Source organism: Oncorhynchus masou, chromosome 15, assembly GCF_036934945.1.
Source record: "Oncorhynchus masou masou isolate Uvic2021 chromosome 15, UVic_Omas_1.1, whole genome shotgun sequence".
In the NCBI taxonomy this organism is placed as follows: Eukaryota; Metazoa; Chordata; class Actinopteri; order Salmoniformes; family Salmonidae; genus Oncorhynchus; species Oncorhynchus masou.
The window spans coordinates 60,270,310-60,289,260 of NC_088226.1; the positions used below are offsets into that span (position 1 = coordinate 60,270,310).

Sequence of the window (18,951 nt, forward strand, 5' to 3'; positions counted from 1 at the left end):
GAACAGAGACGCTACCTCTGGTAAGACGAGGGGTGGGGTTGTGTGTCTTTTTGTCAATAACAGCTGGTGCACGATGTCTAATAGAGGTATTGCTCACCTGAGGTAGCGTGCCTTATGATAAACTGTCGACCACACTATCTACCAAGAGAGTTCTCATCTGTATTATTCGTAGCCGTCTGTTTACCACCACAGAATGAAGCTGGCCCTAAGACCGCTCTCAACCAACTCTATAAGGCCATAAGCAAAGAAGAAAATGCTCACCCAGAAGCGGCGCTCCTAGTGTCCGGGGACTTTAATGCAGGCAAACTTAAATCAGTTTTACCACATTTTTACCAGCATGTCACATGTGCAACCAGGGGGAAAACAATCCTAGACCACCTTTACTCCACACACAGAGATAAATACAAAGCTCTCCCCGCTCTCCATTTGGCAAATCTGACAACAATTCTATCCTCCTGATTCCTGCCAAAAACTAAAGCAGGAAGTACCAGTGTCTCGCTCAATATGTAAGTGGTAAGATGGCGCGGATGCTAAACTAAAGCACTGTTTTGCTGGCACAGACTGGAATATGTTCCGGGATTCATCCAATGGCATTGAGAAATACATCACCTCAGTCATCGGCTTCATCAATAAGTGCATCGATGACGTCGTCCCCACAGTGACTGTACGTAGGTACATACTCCAACCAGAAGCCATGGATTACAGGCAACATCCCTATCGAGCTAAAGGCTAGAGTTGTCGCTTTCAAGGAGCGGGAGACTAATCCGGACGCTTATAAGAAATCCCACTATGCCCTCAGACAAACCATAAAACAAGCAAAGCGTCAATGAAGGATTACGATTGAATCCCACTACACCGGCTCTGATGCTCGTCGGATGTGGCAGGGCTTGAAACTATTACGGACTACAAAGGGAAACCTAGACGCGAACTGCCCAATGACGCAAGCCTACCAGACAAGCTAAATGCCTTTTATGCTCGTTTCGAGGCAAGCAACACTGAATTATGCATGAGAGCACCGATGTAGCCGATGTAAACAAAACCTTTAAACAGGTCAACATTCACAAAGCTGCTGTGCCAGACGGATTATCAGGACATGTATTCAAAGCATGCGCGGACCAACTATCAAGTCTCTTCACTGACATTTTCAACCTCTCCCTGACCGAGTCTGTAATACCTACATGTTTCAAGCAGACCACCATAGTCCCTGTGCCCAAGGAAGCGAAGGTAACCTGTCTAAATGATTAGCAACCCGTGGCACTCACGTCAGTGGCCATGAAGTGCTTTGAAAGGCTGGTCATGGCTCACAGCTTCCTCCCGGACACCCTAGATCCACTCCAATTCGCATACCGCCCCCAACAGATCCACAGATGATGCAATCTCAATCGCACTCCACACCGCCCTTTCTCACCTGGACAAAAGGAACACCTATGTGAGAATTCTGTTCATCAACTACAGATCAGCATTAAACACCATCGTGCCCATGAAGCTCATCACTAAGCTAAGGACTCTGGGACTAAAGACCTCCCTCTGCAACCGGATTCTGGACTTCCGGACTGGCCGCCCCCAGGTAGTAAGAGTAGGCAACAACACGTCTGCCCTGCTGATCCTTAACACTGGGGCCCCTCAGGGGTGTGTACTTAATCTCCGCCTGTATTGCCTGTTCACCCATGACTGTGTGGCCAAACATGACTCCAACACCATCACTAAGTTTGCTGACAACAGTGGTAGGCCTGATCACCGACAAAGATGAGACGACCTATAGGGAGGAGGTCAGAGAACTGGCAGTGTGGTGCCAGAACAACATCGTCTCTCTAAATGTGTGCAAGACAAAGGAGCTGATTGTGGACTACAGGAAAAGGCGTGCCGAACAGGCCCCCATTAACATCGACGGGGCTGTAGTGGAGCGGGTCGAGAGTTTGAAGTTCCTTGGTGTCCACATCACCAACAAACTATCATGGTCCAAACCTATCAAGACAGTCGTGAAGAGAGCACAACAAAACATTTTCCTCCTCAGGAGACTGAAAAGAATTGGCATGGCCCCCAGATCTTCAAAAGGTTCTACAGCTGGACCATCGAGAGCATCCTGACCGGTTGCATCACCACCTGGTATGGCAACAGCTAGGCATCTGACCATAAGGTACTACAGAGGGTAGTACAAATGGCTCAGTACATCACTGGGGCCAAGCTTCCTGCCATCCAGGACCTATATAATAGGTGGTGTCAGAGGAAGGCCCACAAAATTGTCAGACTCCAGTCACTGGAGTTATAGACTGTTTTCTCTGCTACCGCACGGCAAGCAGTACCAGAGTGCAAAGTCTAGGACCAAAAGGCTCCTCAACAGCTTTTACCCCCAAGCCATTAGACTGCTGAACAATTCATAAAAATCACCACTGGACAATTTACATCCCCCCCTTGTACACTGCTGCTACTTGCTGTTTGTTTGTTACCTATGCATTGTCACTTCGCCCACACCTACATGAACAGATTACCTAAACTAGCCTGTACCCCTGCACACTGACTCGGTACCATTGCCCCCTGTATATAGCCTTGTTATTGTTATTCTTATTGTGTTACTTTTTATTATTACTTTCTATTTTTGTCTACTTGGTAAATATTTTCCTCTTCTTGAACTGCACTGTTGGTTAACCTGTCTAGGACTGGAGAACCCCGTTCCGCTAGCAGAACCCCTCGCCAACAGCCAATGAAATTGCAGGGGGGTGCCAAATACAAATCAACAGAAATCTCATAAATCAAATTCCTCAAACATACAAGTATTAGGCACCATTTTAAAGATAGAATTCTCGTTAATCCAGCCATAGTGTCTAATTTCAAAAATGCTTTACAGCAAAAGCTCCACAAACGATTATGTTAGGTCACCACCAACTCGCAGAAAAACCCAGCCATTTTTCCAGCCAAAGAGAGGAGTCACAAAAAGCACAAATAGAGATAAAATTAATCACTAACCTTTGATGATCTTCATCAGATGACACTCATAGGACTTCATGTTACACAATACATGTATGTTTTGTTCGGTAAAGTTCATATTTATATCCAAAAATCTTATTTTCCATTGGCGTGTTGTGTTCAGTAGTTCCAAAACATGCAGTGATATTGCAGAGAGCCACATGAATTCACAGAAATATTCATTATAAATGTTGATGAAAATTCAAGTGTTATGCATGGGACTTTAGATACACTTCTCCTTAATGCAACCGCTGTGTCAGATTTTTAAAAAAACTGTACGGAAAAAGCATAATCTGAGAACGGTGCTCAGAGCCCAAACCAAGCGAAATAAATATCTGCCATGTTGCGCAGTCAACATTAGTCATAAATAGCATTAGAAATATTCACTTACCTTTGATGATCTTCATCAGAATGCACTCCCAGGAGTCGCTGTTCCACAATAAATGCTTGTTTTGTTCGATAATGTCCATAATTTATGTCCATTTATGTCCAAATAGCTTCTTTTGTTAGGGCGGTTTGGTAAACAAATCCAAAAGCGCGTTCAGATCCAGTCGGACGAAAAGTTCAAAAAGTTATATTACAGGTCGAAGAAACTTGTCAAACTAAGTATAGGGTCAATCTTTAGGATGTTTTTATCATAAAGGTTCAATAATGTTCCAACCGGAGAATTCCATTGTCTGTAGAAAAGCAATGGAACGAGAGATACCTCTCATTTGAAAATGCGCGTGACTGAGAACGAGGCTGCTGGCAGACCCCTTCGTCAAACAGCTCCCATCCGGCCCCCCTTCACATGAGAAGCCTGAAACAACGTTCTAACGACGGTTGACATCTAGTGGAAGCCTTCGGAAGTGCAACATAACCCATATCCCACTGTGAATTCGATAGTGGCTAAGTTCAAAAACTACAAACCTCAGATTTTCCAGTTCCTGTTTGGATTTTTTTCTCAGGTTTTTGCCTGCTTATGAGTTCCGTTCTACTCACAGACATTATTTAAACAGTTTTAGAAACTTTAGAGTGTTTTCTCTCCAAAGCTGTCAATTATATGCATATTCCAGCATCTTTTCCTGACAAAATATCCCATTTAAAACGGGAACGTTTTTTTTCCAAAAATGAAAATACTGCCCCCTAACACCAAGAGGATTTAAAGACCTAGTAATATTTTACATCAATAGCAGTCAATATATAATTGTCACCTTATTTCAGTCTCATCTGAAAGTTGTAAACTTTTGGTTATCTTCACGAACCCTGGCTAACAAGTTGAATCAGCAATACAAAATTGGATTTCATTATTTATTTACTAAATGCCTAACTAATCACACAGAATTACATATGCACAGAATGAATCATACCTTGATTACAAATTATATCATGAAGGAAAACGTCCCTAGCGGAGGGAACAGATATGACAGCTGGTTACACATAGAAAAGGGGCTGGGTTTGAGTGAAAGAGAGGGAAGACTGAGGAACAAAGGGAGAAGCGATGTCTCTATCGTAAATACAGTATCTTATGCATTCTAAATTACCGCCCATTTGGAAAAGGAAAATGCAATAAATATTTACTCTGAGCTGCGCTTCGGTAGGTTGGTGGTAGATGGAAGGCCGTGTTGCCCAACCGAGTCCTTTGAAGAATGTCTCTGGTGGTCAATTAAATACATTGTAGTAACGTCGTTGTGTGGTAGACGGGATACTCTGTCTGTCCTTTCCTAGCCCACGTTTGCAGCTGCGGTTGCTAACTCAACGGCTAGGAGGTATCACGTCTGTAGTGAATAAGAGTTCAAAGTTCATACCATTCGCAACCAAAACTTAGTTCAGTAGTTGACATGTTAGTCCTTTTAACGTACTGACCATCGTCCTCACATCCTCGGAACAGGAGGTTACATTTTTGTCAAGGCTTTATATAGTGGAGGGAGAAGGGTGTGTTTCATAACCCATGTCTCTTCACAGGGGCGGGCCACTGATTTGAGCAGAGCCCTAACCTTATGAAAACCCAAATCTCTCATTTGGAAGCTAAAATTACATTTAATCTCTTCACCAATAATTGAACAACAATTCCATGTGAATCCGATAACTACAATCTGCAGACTTTCCGCTGTAGAGTTTGTCATCCTATCATTGATGAGAATGTCTCAGATGACAATCGAACTGACATCATATTCATTAAGTACTATACTACCTCAGCTTAAACATCAGCACAACAGGTAACTTCCACAAAGCTGTGAACGATCTGAGAGACTAGACAAGAAGGGCCTTCTATGCCATCAAAATAAACATAAAATTTGACATTCCAATTAAGATCTGTCTAAAAATACTTGAAGCAGTTATAGATCTATTGCCCTTTATGGACAGTGAGGTCTGGGGTCCACTCACAAAGCAAGAATTCTGTATGCAAAAATGTCCTATGTGTACAATGTAAAAAAAAACAAATAATGCATGCAGAGCAGAATTAGGACGATACCCGCTAATGATCAAAATCCAGAAAAGACAACCACTTAAAAGGAAGTAATTCCCCAAACTTCCATAACAAAGCCATCACCTACAGAGTGATGAGCCTAGAGAAAAGGTTCCTAAGAAAGCTGGTCCTGGGGCTATGTTAGGAGAGGAGAGGAGAGGAGAGGAGAGGAGAGGAGAGGAGAGGAGAGGAGAGGAGAGGAGAGGAGAGGAGAGGAGAGGAGAGGAGAGGAGAGGAGAGAGAGAGAGAGAGAGAGAGAGAGAGAGAGAGAGAGAGAGAGTATGTATTAGAGTACACCAGAAAACAAAATGAGCGCCCTCTTCAATCCACTGACAAGCTACTCCAAGAAGCCTGTACCATGAGAACATCTGCCTTAGTGGCTATGGCCCATAGGCCCTGGTCAAAAGTAGTACACTACATAGGCAATAGGGTGCAACCAGAAGTCTTCCTGGCTGCCAGGCAGCCAACTGAAACGTGCCCCCATTGCTTCAGCACCACTTTGCCGAATGGAACAAAGAGCACCCTCATTTAAATTGGAACTGTGTTGTGCTGGTCGTTCAGAGTCTGTGATGGAAAATTACCACACTTGGCGTTGAGGAGCCATTGAGATGGAGAACCAGCGTGCCAGTGACATTGTCAGGGTGGAGAGGGTGGGCTTAGGACTGAAAAGGGTGTATGGGGTCTATAGACAGAGATTACTAGGGGTTGTATGGTGGGTGGTGATGACATAATAAGTGACGAGAAATGGGGTGACCGTGTTTACCACAGAGTGAGGAGCATGTAGGTAATTATTTGGTCATAAAATATCTCACCAGTATGGGTTTATAGCTGTTTTTCTATAATGTGTTTCATAGAAGTACATGTATCAGCCAGGAACAATGCCATGGTTTCTCCCAGCAAATGAAAAGGTTGGTTGGTTTGGTTTCTTCCTGTTCTTTCTAGGTATGGATGGATGCAGGGACTCAGATCTTCTTCTCGTATGCCATCTGTCTGGGGTGTCTGACTGCCCTGGGGAGCTACAACAAGTACAACAACAACTGCTACAGGTCAGGGCTTACCTCAGAACACACACGTACACCTCTACCTCCCAGTCTACTCTGCTCTACTGTACTCTGCTCTACTTTACTGTACTCTGCTCTACTCTTCTGCACTGTGCTATACTGTACTGTGCTCTGCTCTACTTTACTGTACTCTGCTCTACTCTTCTGTACTGTGCTATACTGTACTGTACTCTGCTCTACTTTACTGTACTCTGCTCTACTCTTCTGTACTGTGCTATACTGTACTCTGCTCTACTCTACTGTATTCTACACCCCACCTCCTACCTCACCTAATTAGATAAGACTGAGATTATTGAAACAATAAGCAGAAGTGTCTCTGATAAACAGAGAAGTGATATGTTCTGTTTTATACCCTAATGACCTAACCGTCAGTTCTGTATTACACCCTAATGACCTAACCGTCAGTTCTGTTTTACACCCTAATGACCTAACCGTCAGTTCTGTTTTACACCCTAATGACCTAACCGTCAGTTCTGTATTACACCCTAATGACCTAACCGTCAGTTCTGTTTTATACCCTATAATGACCTAACCGTCAGTTCTGTATTACACCCTAATGACCTAACCGTCAGTTCTGTTTTATACCCTATAATGACCTAACCGTCAGTTCTGTTTTACACCCTAATGACCTAACCGTCAGTTCTGTTTTACACCCTAATGACCTAACCGTCAGTTCTGTATTACACCCTAATGACCTAACAGTCAGTTCTGTTTTATACCCTATAATGACCTAACCGTCAGTTCTGTTTTACACCCTAATGACCTAACCGTCAGTTCTGTTTTACACCCTAGTGACCTAACCGTCAGTTCTGTATTACACCCTAATGACCTAACCGTCAGTTCTGTTTTATACCCTATAATGACCTAACCGTCAGTTCTGTATTACACCCTAATGACCTAACCGTCAGTTCTGTTTTATACCCTATAATGACCTAACCGTCAGTTCTGTATTACACCCTAATGACCTAACCGTCAGTTCTGTTTTATACCCTATAATGACCTAACCGTCAGTTCTGTTTTACACCCTAATGACCTAACCGTCAGTTCTGTATTACACCCTAATGACCTAACCGTCAGTTCTGTTTTATACCCTATAATGACCTAACCGTCAGTTCTGTATTACACCCTAATGACCTAACCGTCAGTTCTGTATTACACCCTAATGACCTAACCGTCAGTTCTGTTTTATACCCTAATGACCTAACCGTCAGTTCTGTATTACACCCTAATGACCTAACCGTCAGTTCTGTTTTATACCCTATAATGACCTAACCGTCAGTTCTGTATTACACCCTAATGACCTAACCGTCAGTTCTGTTTTATACCCTATAATGACCTAACCGTCAGTTCTGTTTTACACCCTAATGACCTAACCGTCAGTTCTGTTTTATACCCTATAATGACCTAACCGTCAGTTCTGTTTTACACCCTAATGACCTAACCGTCAGTTCTGTTTTACACCCTAATGACCTAACCGTCAGTTCTGTTTTACACCCTAATGACCTAACCGCCAGTTCTGTTTTATACCCTATAATGACCTAACCATCAGTTCTGTATATTTATCTCCATTCTGACAGTATCTGATTCTACTTTGAAGCTGTAAAGTTTTAGTGATTCTGCTTTGAAGTTTTCAAGGGGTTAGTGTGTGGTACAGTATCTGTTGTCATGGTCTACGTCTTCCTGACGACTGCCTCTCTGGGTTTACAGAGATTGCTTGTCGTTATGCTTCCTGAACAGTGGGACCAGTTTCGTGGCTGGCTTTGCCATCTTCTCCATCCTGGGCTTCATGTCTTATGAGCAAAATGTGCCCATCTCAGAGGTGGCAGAATCAGGTTAGTAGTCCTTGTAAAAGAGCGTTACACACAAACCATTCTAGACAGTCAATTTCTACATCATCGTTGGGAAAGAATGTATGGTTTTCCACAATTGAAAAAAGTGTACGTGCTTGTGCTGTCAGATGGAATCATCTGTTGAATTTCAACAATACAACTGAGTATGTCAAAGTAGAATTGCTACCCCAAGTAAGCGGCTATTGACTGTAAATTCCTAAAACTGTTCAAAAGAAAAACCCTTTACTGTGCTATATTGGTGCTTAATGGTGTTTAGGAGAAAAACCCTTTACTGTGCTATATTGGTGCTTAATGGTGTTTAAGAGAAAAACCCTTTACTGTGCTGCATTGGTGCTTAATGGTGCATATTGGTGCTTAATGGTGCTTAATGGTGTGAAATGGTGCTTAAAATGGTGCTTAATGGTGAGTAATGCTGCGTAATGGTGTTTAATGGTGCTTAATGGTGTTTAATGGTGCTTAATGGTGTTTAATGGTGCTTAATGGTGAGTAATGCTGCGTAATGGTGCTTAATGGTGTTTAATGGTGCTTAATGGTGTGAAATGGTGCTTAAAATGGTGCTTAATGGTGAGTAATGCTGCGTAATGGTGCTTAATGGTGTTTAATGGTGCTTAATGGTGTTTAATGGTGCATATTGGTGCTTAATGGTGCTTAATGGTGTGAAATGGTGCTTAAAATGGTGCTTAATGGTGAGTAATGCTGTGTAATGGTGCTTAATGGTGTTTAATGGTGCTTAAAACCTCTTCAGGATTGGACCTTTTTTTTTAACACAATAGATCTGGTAAAAGATAATACAAAGAAAAAAACAACCGTTCTTTTGTATTTTTTTATACCATCATCTTTGAAATGCAATCGAAAGGCCATCATGGATTTTTCCAGCCCAGCTGCAATTTAGATTTTGGCAACTAGATGGCAGCAGTGTATGTGCAACGTTTTAGAGTGATCAAATGAACCGTTGCATTTCTGTTGAAAATGTTGTATCAAGACTAACCAAATGTGCCTAATGTTCAAAACTGTGCACTCTCCTCAAACAATAGCATGGTATTCCTTCACTGTAATAGCTACTGTAAATTCGACAGTGCAGTTAGATTAACAAGAATTTAAGCTTTCTGTCAATATCAGATATGTCTATGTCCTGGGAGATTTTCTTGTTACTTACAACCTCATGCTAATCGCATTAGCCTACGTTAGCTCAACATCCCACAACCCTGGTGCCTAATTTTATTTTACTAGGCAAGTCAGATAAGAACAAATTATTATTTTCAACAGCAGCCTAGGAACAGTGGGTTAACTGCCTTGTTCAGGGGCAGAACAACAGATCTTTACCTTGTCAGCTCGGGGATTCGATCTTGCAACCTTCCGGTTGCTAGTCCAACACTCTAACCACTACGCTACCTGCCTCCCCTCTCTTGTTCTCTCTGTAATGGTGTGTAATGGTGCTTAGTGGTGAGTAATGGTGCTTAATGGTACTTAATGGTGTGTAATGGTGCTTAATGGTGAGTAATGGTGCCTAATGGTCCTTAAGATGGCGGCGCAGAGTAGGGCGCACGTCTAGCCAGTTCCTGCTCGCCTTGAACTTGATGATTAGACATGTTAATATTTAGAAGTCAACTTTCAAGGTTCAGAGATTACCTAATAGTTTAGAATACAGTCGGGTAGAGGTTGTTGTTGCAATATGGATCCAAAGTCCTGCTCGTGGAAAGACAAGTCTGTAATGACCTGTTAGGACTCCTCTATGACCTGTTATAACCCTCTGTGCCCCAGGTCCTGGTCTAGCCTTCATAGCGTACCCCCGTGCTGTGTCTATGATGCCCTTCTCTCCTCTCTGGGCCTGTTTCTTCTTCATCATGATCGTCTTTCTGGGGCTGGACAGCCAGGTGAGACTAGAACAGCTCTGTCTCCTCTCTGTCTGTCTCTCTGTCTGTCTCGCTCTCTCTCTCGTGCTCTGTCTGTCTGTCTTTCTCCTCTCTCACTGCCTGCCTGCCTGCCTGCCTGCCTGCCTGCCTGCCTGCCTGCCTGTCTGTCTGTCTGTCTGTCTGTCTGTCTGTCTGTCTGACTGACTCACTCACTCACTCACTCACTCACTCACTCACTCACTCACTCACTCACTCACTCACTCACTCACTCACTCACTCACTCACTCATCCCCTCTGTTCTCTCCCCTCCTGCAGTTTGTGTGTGTGGAGAGTCTGGTGACGGCCATGGTGGATATGTACCCTAAAACGTTCCGTCGTAAGAACCGCAGAGAGCTCTTCATTCTGGCGGTTGCCATCTTCTCCTTCCTCATGGGTCTCATCATGCTGACCGAGGTATGCCACTGTCCACAGCGCCCCCTAGCACCCCTATTGGTCAAGGGTAGCTGATAAAATGGCTGATCCTGGCTCTGACCCCAACTCTCCGCTCTGACCCCAATTACCTATGATCATGTCATAACTGCACAGTGGCAGGAACTTTCACCTGTCTTCATAAGCAAAAATGAAATCCCAAAGGCTTTCATTAAGGGCTTTGAGTGTCTGGTCACATGTATTGAAAGTTACTACACTTACTAAAAAAAGAGCCATTCGACCATAAGATACTGACATCAGGAATACAATTAGCTCCTTTTGGGGAACATTCAGTCTGTGTATGAAGTTTCGCCTCTCTAATGTATGCTCTATAACGTATATTGTTACATACATCGTAGACCATATACGGAGGCTAAACTTCATAATCAGAATGAATGTTCCCCAGAAAGAGCTTTATGTTTTCTTGCATCTGCATGTTGCTCTATGTGTGGCCTTGATAAAACAGAGAGAGAGAGAGTCCCTAGCTGCACTGCCGTAATGTAACACGTGTTTCTCTCCAGGGAGGCATGTACGTCTTCCAACTCTTTGACTACTATGCTGCCAGTGGGATGTGCCTGCTCTTTGTGGCTGTCTTTGAGACAGTTTGCATTGCTTGGATTTATGGTGAGTGTTTAGCCAAGTTACGTGGGTATGTGTTGAGTGGGGCATTAGCATGCCAAATGGGGTATTTTAATTGACAACATAAGCACTGTTCGTCCATCCTCTGGGCTCCAGCAGTAGTCTTCTCTCCGTAGAAGTGAAAGGGCATCTGGGAGTGGAACAACTAACTGTTCATCCATCCTCTGGGCTCCAGCAGTAGTCTTCTCTTCATTGAAGTGAAAGGGCATCTGGGAGTGGAACAACTAACTGTTCATCCATCCTCTGGGCTCCAGCAGTAGTCTTCTCTCCGTAGAAGTGAAAGGACATTTGGGAGTGGAACAACTAACTGAATGTGATATTATTGGACCATTTTGAACACTTTTTTGATGATAATTAGTACTATTTTGAGCAACCAGTTAGATGCCTTACACATTCCCACAGTGCTCATTTGTATCTGTCCCTTGCCTCACTGTTCATGTAGGTGCTGACCGTTTCTATGACAACATTGAGGACATGATTGGCTACCGCCCTGGGCCTATTATCAAATACTGCTGGATGTTCTTCACTCCTGCTACCTGCTTAGTGAGTCTTTTAGTTTTGAACTAAAACCCTGTTCTGTCTTTTGACTGAGGATTGACCTCTGGTGGTTACTATTGAAAAAGCATCTACCATTGCACAGCAGGGCTCATCAAATTTACTAAGGTTTTTTAGAAAGTGGTAAGATCTCAAATGAAAGCAAGTCACTATTGTTTAAATAAATGTAAAAAAACATTGAATAAACCTAGGACGTAGCATACAGTGACTGTCAAGAAGACAGAGCTGATGGACTATTTACCTCCGCAGGGTACTTTTGCCTTCTCCCTGATCAAGTACACCCCTCTGAAGTACAACAATGAGTATGTGTACCCCTGGTGGGGCTATGGCCTGGGCTGGCTCCTGGCCCTGTCCTCCATGCTCTGTGTCCCCCTCTGGGTGGTCATCAAAATGTGTTCTGTGGAAGGTACCCTGAAGGAGGTAAGTCCCACACACCACCCACTGTTTTCACTCCTTACCCCCACCAACTTTTTTCTCTGTTTGCTATTGTCAATTTTTTGGGCTTAAGCTACTGTAACTTAGAAATATATACAAACAAATACAACAAACCAATCTTGTCTTGTCTATTTCCTCTGTTGTTCTGTAGCGCTTTATAATCCTGACCACACCGTCCACTGACTTACCCAAAACCAAGAAGGAACAAGAGAAGCTGCTGGCCATCTTTGCTGCTGATGGGGACAGCCTCCGTCAGAGACACCCTCCCACTAAGGAAGGCTACTTCCCCGTCAACGAGAAGGAGTCAAACTGCTAGAGCTGGGAACGTGTACCCAGGCCTTGTGAGGTCCCATGTCCCTCCCCTCGACATGGCATCTGCCTTGGGCCCGTCCCAAACCTCTTCTCAACGATACCTCATAACTGCACAACTGGGGCTAAATGAGCACAGATGCAGAGAAACTGGTGCTGCTGTGCCCTGGCTCTTTCTCTCCTACATGGTCTCTCAGAGACAATATAGACTACTGTTTCAGGTGCTGTTGTTAAATCGTGTATGTACTGATGTTCACACACTCAATGCTACTGGCTCTTCCATCTACACTTCCATCCATGGGACAGTTGCTCGCCACTTCTGCCTCACACTGTTGCCTGAACAACCAGGAACTCTAGCTGGGTTGTGCTGATTTAGTTCGCCATTGACGAAGTGTAGCAGACATTGAAATGGTGTGATTCAGTGTTTTGTTATATGTCCATTGTGGTTGAGACTTGAGAATGTTTGTCTGATGATCACATCTGCTTTATAAGGATGTGTTTTTTGTTTTCCTTTTTTCCATGGACATCTCTGATGTTCAGCTCGGCACATGTTGTACGAATACTACTTCAAGTTGTTTTTCAGTTAGTTCTAGCTTCTGGCGGAATGAAATGTTTCCTTCCAAGCACAGTCGTAGAGTTTCAGTTGAATACAGTCCAGTTACATTGTGATGTTTATTTCAGGACTTAGTTGAAAGGACTGCCTCATACAGCACATCATAACAATGCTTTACAACATAATCCCTCTGTCTGTCCTCCCTCTACCACGTTCTCATGTCGGGTTGCTCCTGATTTCTATTCAGCTGTGAGAGACACTGTGATGAGGTATTATTTTAGTGCATTATGTTGAACCTGCTACAGTCATATCAGTTGATATAGTAAATACATCAATCTAATCCATATGTTAGTTAATTTACCCCGGGATGCTAAACCTTCGCTGACAACATTTTTTAAACGACAAATAAAGGAAAAAATAAAGGAATGCGATAACCGCATGCCAACTAAAAACACCATGTCATTGTGGTTACAATAAGCAATGCAGAGTTGAACAAGAATTCAATGTATGCTTTTTTTTGCCTCCGAATACTATGATTTTAGATTAATATATTGGCAAGTGCCAATATGTTACACACAACCTATACAGTTTCATTTCCAGATTTATGTCAGAAGAATTGCATCAAAAATACATCTGAAGCCCAAGTGTCTGTCTCTATTATAGTAACCTAACATAGCAGGAGTAAAATAAACCTGTAGAAAACAGACTGAATAGGCTTTGCTAGCCTAAGGTTGTTATTTGAGGTTAGGATTAAGTCAGACATGCTGTAAATGTATTGCTTTGATTCAAAAGCTTACTTGGACATATAATCATTGCGTATTAGCGTTTTAATCATACCCACTGGGCACAGACGTCAGTTCAACGTCTAGTTTTGATTTACATTTTGTTGAGTTGTCAACTAACGTGAATTCAACATGAAATCAACAACAATTTTCAACATGTCAATAGATTTAGGTTCAAAGTTGGGTGACAAAAAGACAAAATGCCCCTACGTTGATAATTTTTTGCAAATCCAATAAATTCTCCTCATTGATTTAACATCACATACATTTTGGGGGTTGAAATGATGTGGAAACAACGTTGATTCAACTATTTGTTTTGCCCAGTGGGTAGTCCTATGTTAGGTTTTTTAAGTACTTTGAATTGTAAAACCAGGATATTTGCATTGCTCTCATCCTTGGCTTGATTTTTAAAAAACTGTATACAATCGTATATATATATATATATATATATATATTTCTAAACTGTATACCAAGTCCAAAATGTGATAAAGCACATGACAAACATAGTTTAAAAACTAGTGAAAGTATGGATTGTGTTAAATATATTTTTGTTGTACAGAATTTTGGCATTTGAAATCATTGTACAGTACACTACAGTATACCATCATAGCGAGCAGCTTAGAGGTGAGAAGCTGGAGAGAAAGAGTTTTCCGGTAATACTGAACTTCATACCTTTCACCTTGGAAATATGAAATGTCTTGGAAAGTCTGTTATTTGCTTATATTGTGGCCTATTCATTAATTAATTATATCATCATCTACTTTGCCATATCATACAATAACAACTTTGAAAAGTATAAGCTCTTACACTTCCAGTATGTGTTCGTCAGTATTGCCAATGACATGTCCAGTGAAGTGCAAAGCTGAATACCGTTCACATGTATCATTACAACTGACATTGTAAAATAAAAACATTTATATTAAAAGTTTAAAAACATTATGTGTCATACTTTCATTCTTTTCCACCAAGATTTTTGAAGACTGTTCCACGAGAGAGAGAGAGAGAGAGAGAGACTGTATGTATCCTGATGGCCAGCAGATGGAAGCAGAGTATTATCATCAAAGACATTTCAAGCCATGTGTGTGCTGTAGGCCTTTAATTTTTCCTCTAAAGAAATCTTAAAACATGTTTACTATTGAGCACTGCCAAAATAAAGGAAACACCAACATAAAGTGTCTTAATGGGGCGTTGGGCCACCACGAACTGCCAGAACAACTTCAATGTGCCTTGGCATAGATTCTACAAGCTCTATTGGAGGGATGCGACATCATTCTTCCATGAGAAATTCTCCATAATTTGGTGTTTGGTTGATGATTGTCAAAGCACTGTCTCAGGTGCAGCTCCAGAATCTCCTATAACTGTTCAATGGGGTTGAGATCTGGTGACAGAGAGAGAGAGATAGAGAGAGATAAAGCCCTTACATTGAATTGAGAGAGAGACCAACACCCTTTCAACCCTATGCTCCTTTGAGACCCCTCTTTCAACATCACTGAGTTCTCTTCTTCTAACCATGGTACCCACAATAATGAGCAACTGGGCATTTTTATACATGACACTAAGCAAATCAAATCAAATCCAATTTTATTTGTCACATACACATGGTTAGCAGATGTTAATGCGAGTGTAGTGAAATGCTTGTGCTTCTAGTTCCGACCATGCAGTAATATCTAACAAGTAATATAACCTAGCAATTTCACAACAACTACCTTATACACACAAGTGTAAAGGAATGAATAAGAATATGAACATAAAAATATTTGAATGAGCGATGGCCGAACAGCATTGGCAAAAAATGCAGTAGATGGTATACAGTATATACATATGAGATGAGTAATGTAGGTTATGTAAACATTATATAAAGTGGCATTGTTTGAATGGCTAGTGATACATTTGATGCACCTGTACTGACCTCGCCTTCTGGATGATAGCAGGGTGAACAGGCAGTATCATCCAGAAGGCTAGGTCAGTTTGTTGTCCTTGATGATAGTTTTGGCCTTCCTGTGACATCGGGTGGTGTAGGTGTCCTGGAGGGCAGGTAATTTGCCCCTGGTGATGCGTTGTGCAGACCTCACTACTCTCTGGAGAGCCTTACGGTTGTGGGCAGAGCAGTTGCCGTACCAGGTGGTGATACAACACAACAGGATGCTCTTGATTGTGCATCTGTAAAAGTTTGTGAGTGTTTATGGTGACAAGCCAAATTTATTCAGCCTCCTAAGGTTGAAGAGGCGCTGCTGTGCCTTCTTCACCACGCTGTCTGTGTGGGTGGACCATTTCAGTTTGTCTGTGATGAGTACGCCGAGGAACTTAAAACTCTCCATCTTCTCCACTACTGTCCCGTCGATATGGATACTCCTGCTCCTTCTGCTGTTTCCCGAAGTCCACGATCATCTCCTTTGTTTTGTTGACATTGAGTGTGAGGTTATTTTCCTGACACCACACTCCGAGGGCCCTCACTTCCTCCCTGTAGACCGTCTCATCGTTGTTGATAATCAAGCCTACCACTCTAGTGTTGTCTGCAAACTTGATAATTGAGTTGGAGATGTGCATGGCCACGCAGTCATGGGTGAACAGGGAGTACAGGAGGGGGCTGAGAACGCACCCATGTGGGGCCCCAGTGTTGAGGATTAGCGGGGTGGAGATGTTGTTACCTACCCTCACCACGAGGTGCGGTCCGTCAGGAAGTCCAGTACCCAGTTGCACAGGGCGGTGTCGAGACCCAGGGTCTCGAGCTTATTGACGAGTTTGGAAGGACTATGTTGTTAAATGCTGAGCTGTAATCGATGAACAGCATTCTTACATAGGTTTTCCTCTTGTCCAGATGGGTGAAGGCAGTGTGCAGTGTGATGGCAGGATGTGATGTTAATTATGTAATTAACTCAGGAACCACACCTGTGTGGAAGCACCTGCTTTCAATCTACTTTGTATCTTTCATTGATCCCTCATTTATTTTGGCAGTTACCTGTACATTGCCTTACAAAATACTACATTAATTTGTTTGTATTACTCCACTAGAGGACGCTGGAATTATTCTGCTGGAATCCGGTCATGTTTTCCTTAGTGCAAGTGACGTGTCAATGGGATGGTCTCAAAAGTGATCCTCACGTCCTCGCTACTCCTCTGCTACTCGAAAACCATTTGATGAGAAAGCCAGAGGTCCCGCCCCTCTGACCTTATTCTCCAATGGGTTTTGAGAAGTGGAAGATGAGCGAGGAGAGAGGCGCAAGGAGAATACAATTGAGATTTTCCCAATGTCTACCAAAGCATTGTGGGATTGAAACGGTGCTTGCAATGGTGACTGCTGGAGCCGTAAGAACTACGGGTGAAACTGAGACATATTAACCATATAAATGTCACTAGAATTGTGCTAGTGATGATAATCTATGACACCTCCGTCTAGACGTTTTTGTTGTGGACAAGTTTATGCCCGTGTCATCCCTTCCATTCTGTATGGGCAAAGTAGAAAACTGGAATATTGACTTGTGTCAGTGGACGCTTGCTGAGGTCCATACCGTTTTTCGTTTTCAAAGGGACTGAATAAGTAGGCCGGGAACCAGTATCTTACGATTGCATTCATTATTATTTCAAGATTTGATATTTGGGTCGAATACATAATCCAAAATGTCGACTAGTAGCCCCGAAGCGGTGAAGAAATTACTCGAGAACATGCAGACGGATCTGCGGTCCCTGTCAATGGAATGCAAGAAGAAATTCCCCCCAGTCAAAGAGGTAGTTATGGCTGTCTGACGTTATAGCTAGCAATTCCTCTCTTGCTTTCGCTCAGTTTCACTCTACTGTATGTTATGTGATGTTTTGCCACCTCACCACTGATTATACATTTCAATGCAACTGCTGATGTTGTGATGCGAGCGCTCGCGACAATAATCACGAAGTCTATATTGATCCTTGTAACGTTTCAATCTGACGTCACTTAATTGAACTAGACATTTAAAACAGGTTGGGTTAGGTAAGGGTTATTGTTAAGGTTTACCATCAGAAATAATAGGGTGATACCCAGTTGTGAAGGCTGCATGGATGCTAGCCAGCAGATCCGTCCCACTTGCTTACATCTGCACTAGGGTCAGACAGCATTCCTGTGTATATGAAGACATCCACCGAGCTGGCACAAGCTATGGCTTGGAAAATGTACCTCAATCCAGGGATGGGAAATGCGTTGTACTCCGAATCGTCCCATTATTCCAACTGTTACATCAAGAAGATTAAAAGACTACTAGTTTTCTGGAAAACTGGCTTTTTCATCCTCATACTAGGTAACAGCAGCTATTTTGGAATGGCAGTGTCAGCCAATCAGCTTCTTTGTTGTTCAACCATACATGCATTCCATAACAGCTGCTGTTCCTACTGCTAGCTAGCATGAGGATGAAAACGGCAGTTTACTTCAACTAGCACTTGTTCAATCTTCTTGGTTTAACACTTCATTTGGGATAATGGACAAATTTGAGTACAACGCATTTCTCATCCCTGGATTGAGGTACGTTTTCTGAGCTATATCTCACACCGGCTTCGCAGTGTCTACATTTTTTATTTTATTTTTTTTATTTTTATTTTACCTTTATTTAACCAGGTAGGCTAGTTGAGAACAAGTTCTCATTTGCAACTGCGACCTGGCCAAGATAAAGCATAGCAGTGTGAACAGACAACACAGAGTTACACATGGAGTAAACAATTAACAAGTCAATAACACAGTAGAAAAAAAAGGAGTCTATATACATTGTGTGCAAAAGGCATGAGGAGGTATGCGAATAATTACAGTTTTGCAGATTAACACTGGAGTGATAAATGATCAGATGGTCATGTACAGGTAGAGATACTGGTGTGCAAAAGAGCAGAAAAGTAAATAACTAAAAACAGTATGGGGATGAGGTAGGTGAAAATGGGTAGGCTATTTACCAATAGACTATGTACAGCTGCAGCGATCGGTTAGCTGCTCAGATAGCACATGTTTGAAGTTGGTGAGGGAGATAAAAGTCTCCAACTTCAGGGATTTTTGCAATTCGTTCCAGTCACAGGCAGCA

At 42.5% G+C, this 18,951-nt stretch overlaps 2 protein-coding genes across 3 annotated transcripts in view; both read left to right on the top strand.

Moving 5' to 3' along the window:
- The window catches only part of LOC135556569 (sodium- and chloride-dependent GABA transporter 2-like), a 72,493-nt gene extending 57,639 nt beyond the window's left edge, over window positions 1-14,854 (top strand). For both annotated transcript variants that reach the window (XM_064989874.1, XM_064989875.1), the window contains exons 8-15: window positions 6,356-6,459; window positions 8,182-8,306; window positions 10,086-10,198; window positions 10,493-10,630; window positions 11,167-11,269; window positions 11,727-11,827; window positions 12,089-12,259; window positions 12,426-14,854. In XM_064989874.1, coding sequence (XP_064845946.1) covers window positions 6,356-6,459; window positions 8,182-8,306; window positions 10,086-10,198; window positions 10,493-10,630; window positions 11,167-11,269; window positions 11,727-11,827; window positions 12,089-12,259; window positions 12,426-12,590 — 1,020 coding nt within the window. In that variant the 3' untranslated portion in view covers window positions 12,591-14,854. The remainder of the gene's footprint in view (window positions 1-6,355; window positions 6,460-8,181; window positions 8,307-10,085; window positions 10,199-10,492; window positions 10,631-11,166; window positions 11,270-11,726; window positions 11,828-12,088; window positions 12,260-12,425) is intronic.
- A 2,338-nt stretch (window positions 14,855-17,192) lies between these two features.
- Window positions 17,193-18,951, top strand: part of LOC135556570 (protein MON2 homolog) — a 58,571-nt gene continuing 56,812 nt past the window's right edge. Inside the window, exon 1 of the mRNA XM_064989876.1 lies at window positions 17,193-17,644. Coding sequence (XP_064845948.1) covers window positions 17,537-17,644 — 108 coding nt within the window. The 5' untranslated portion in view covers window positions 17,193-17,536. The remainder of the gene's footprint in view (window positions 17,645-18,951) is intronic.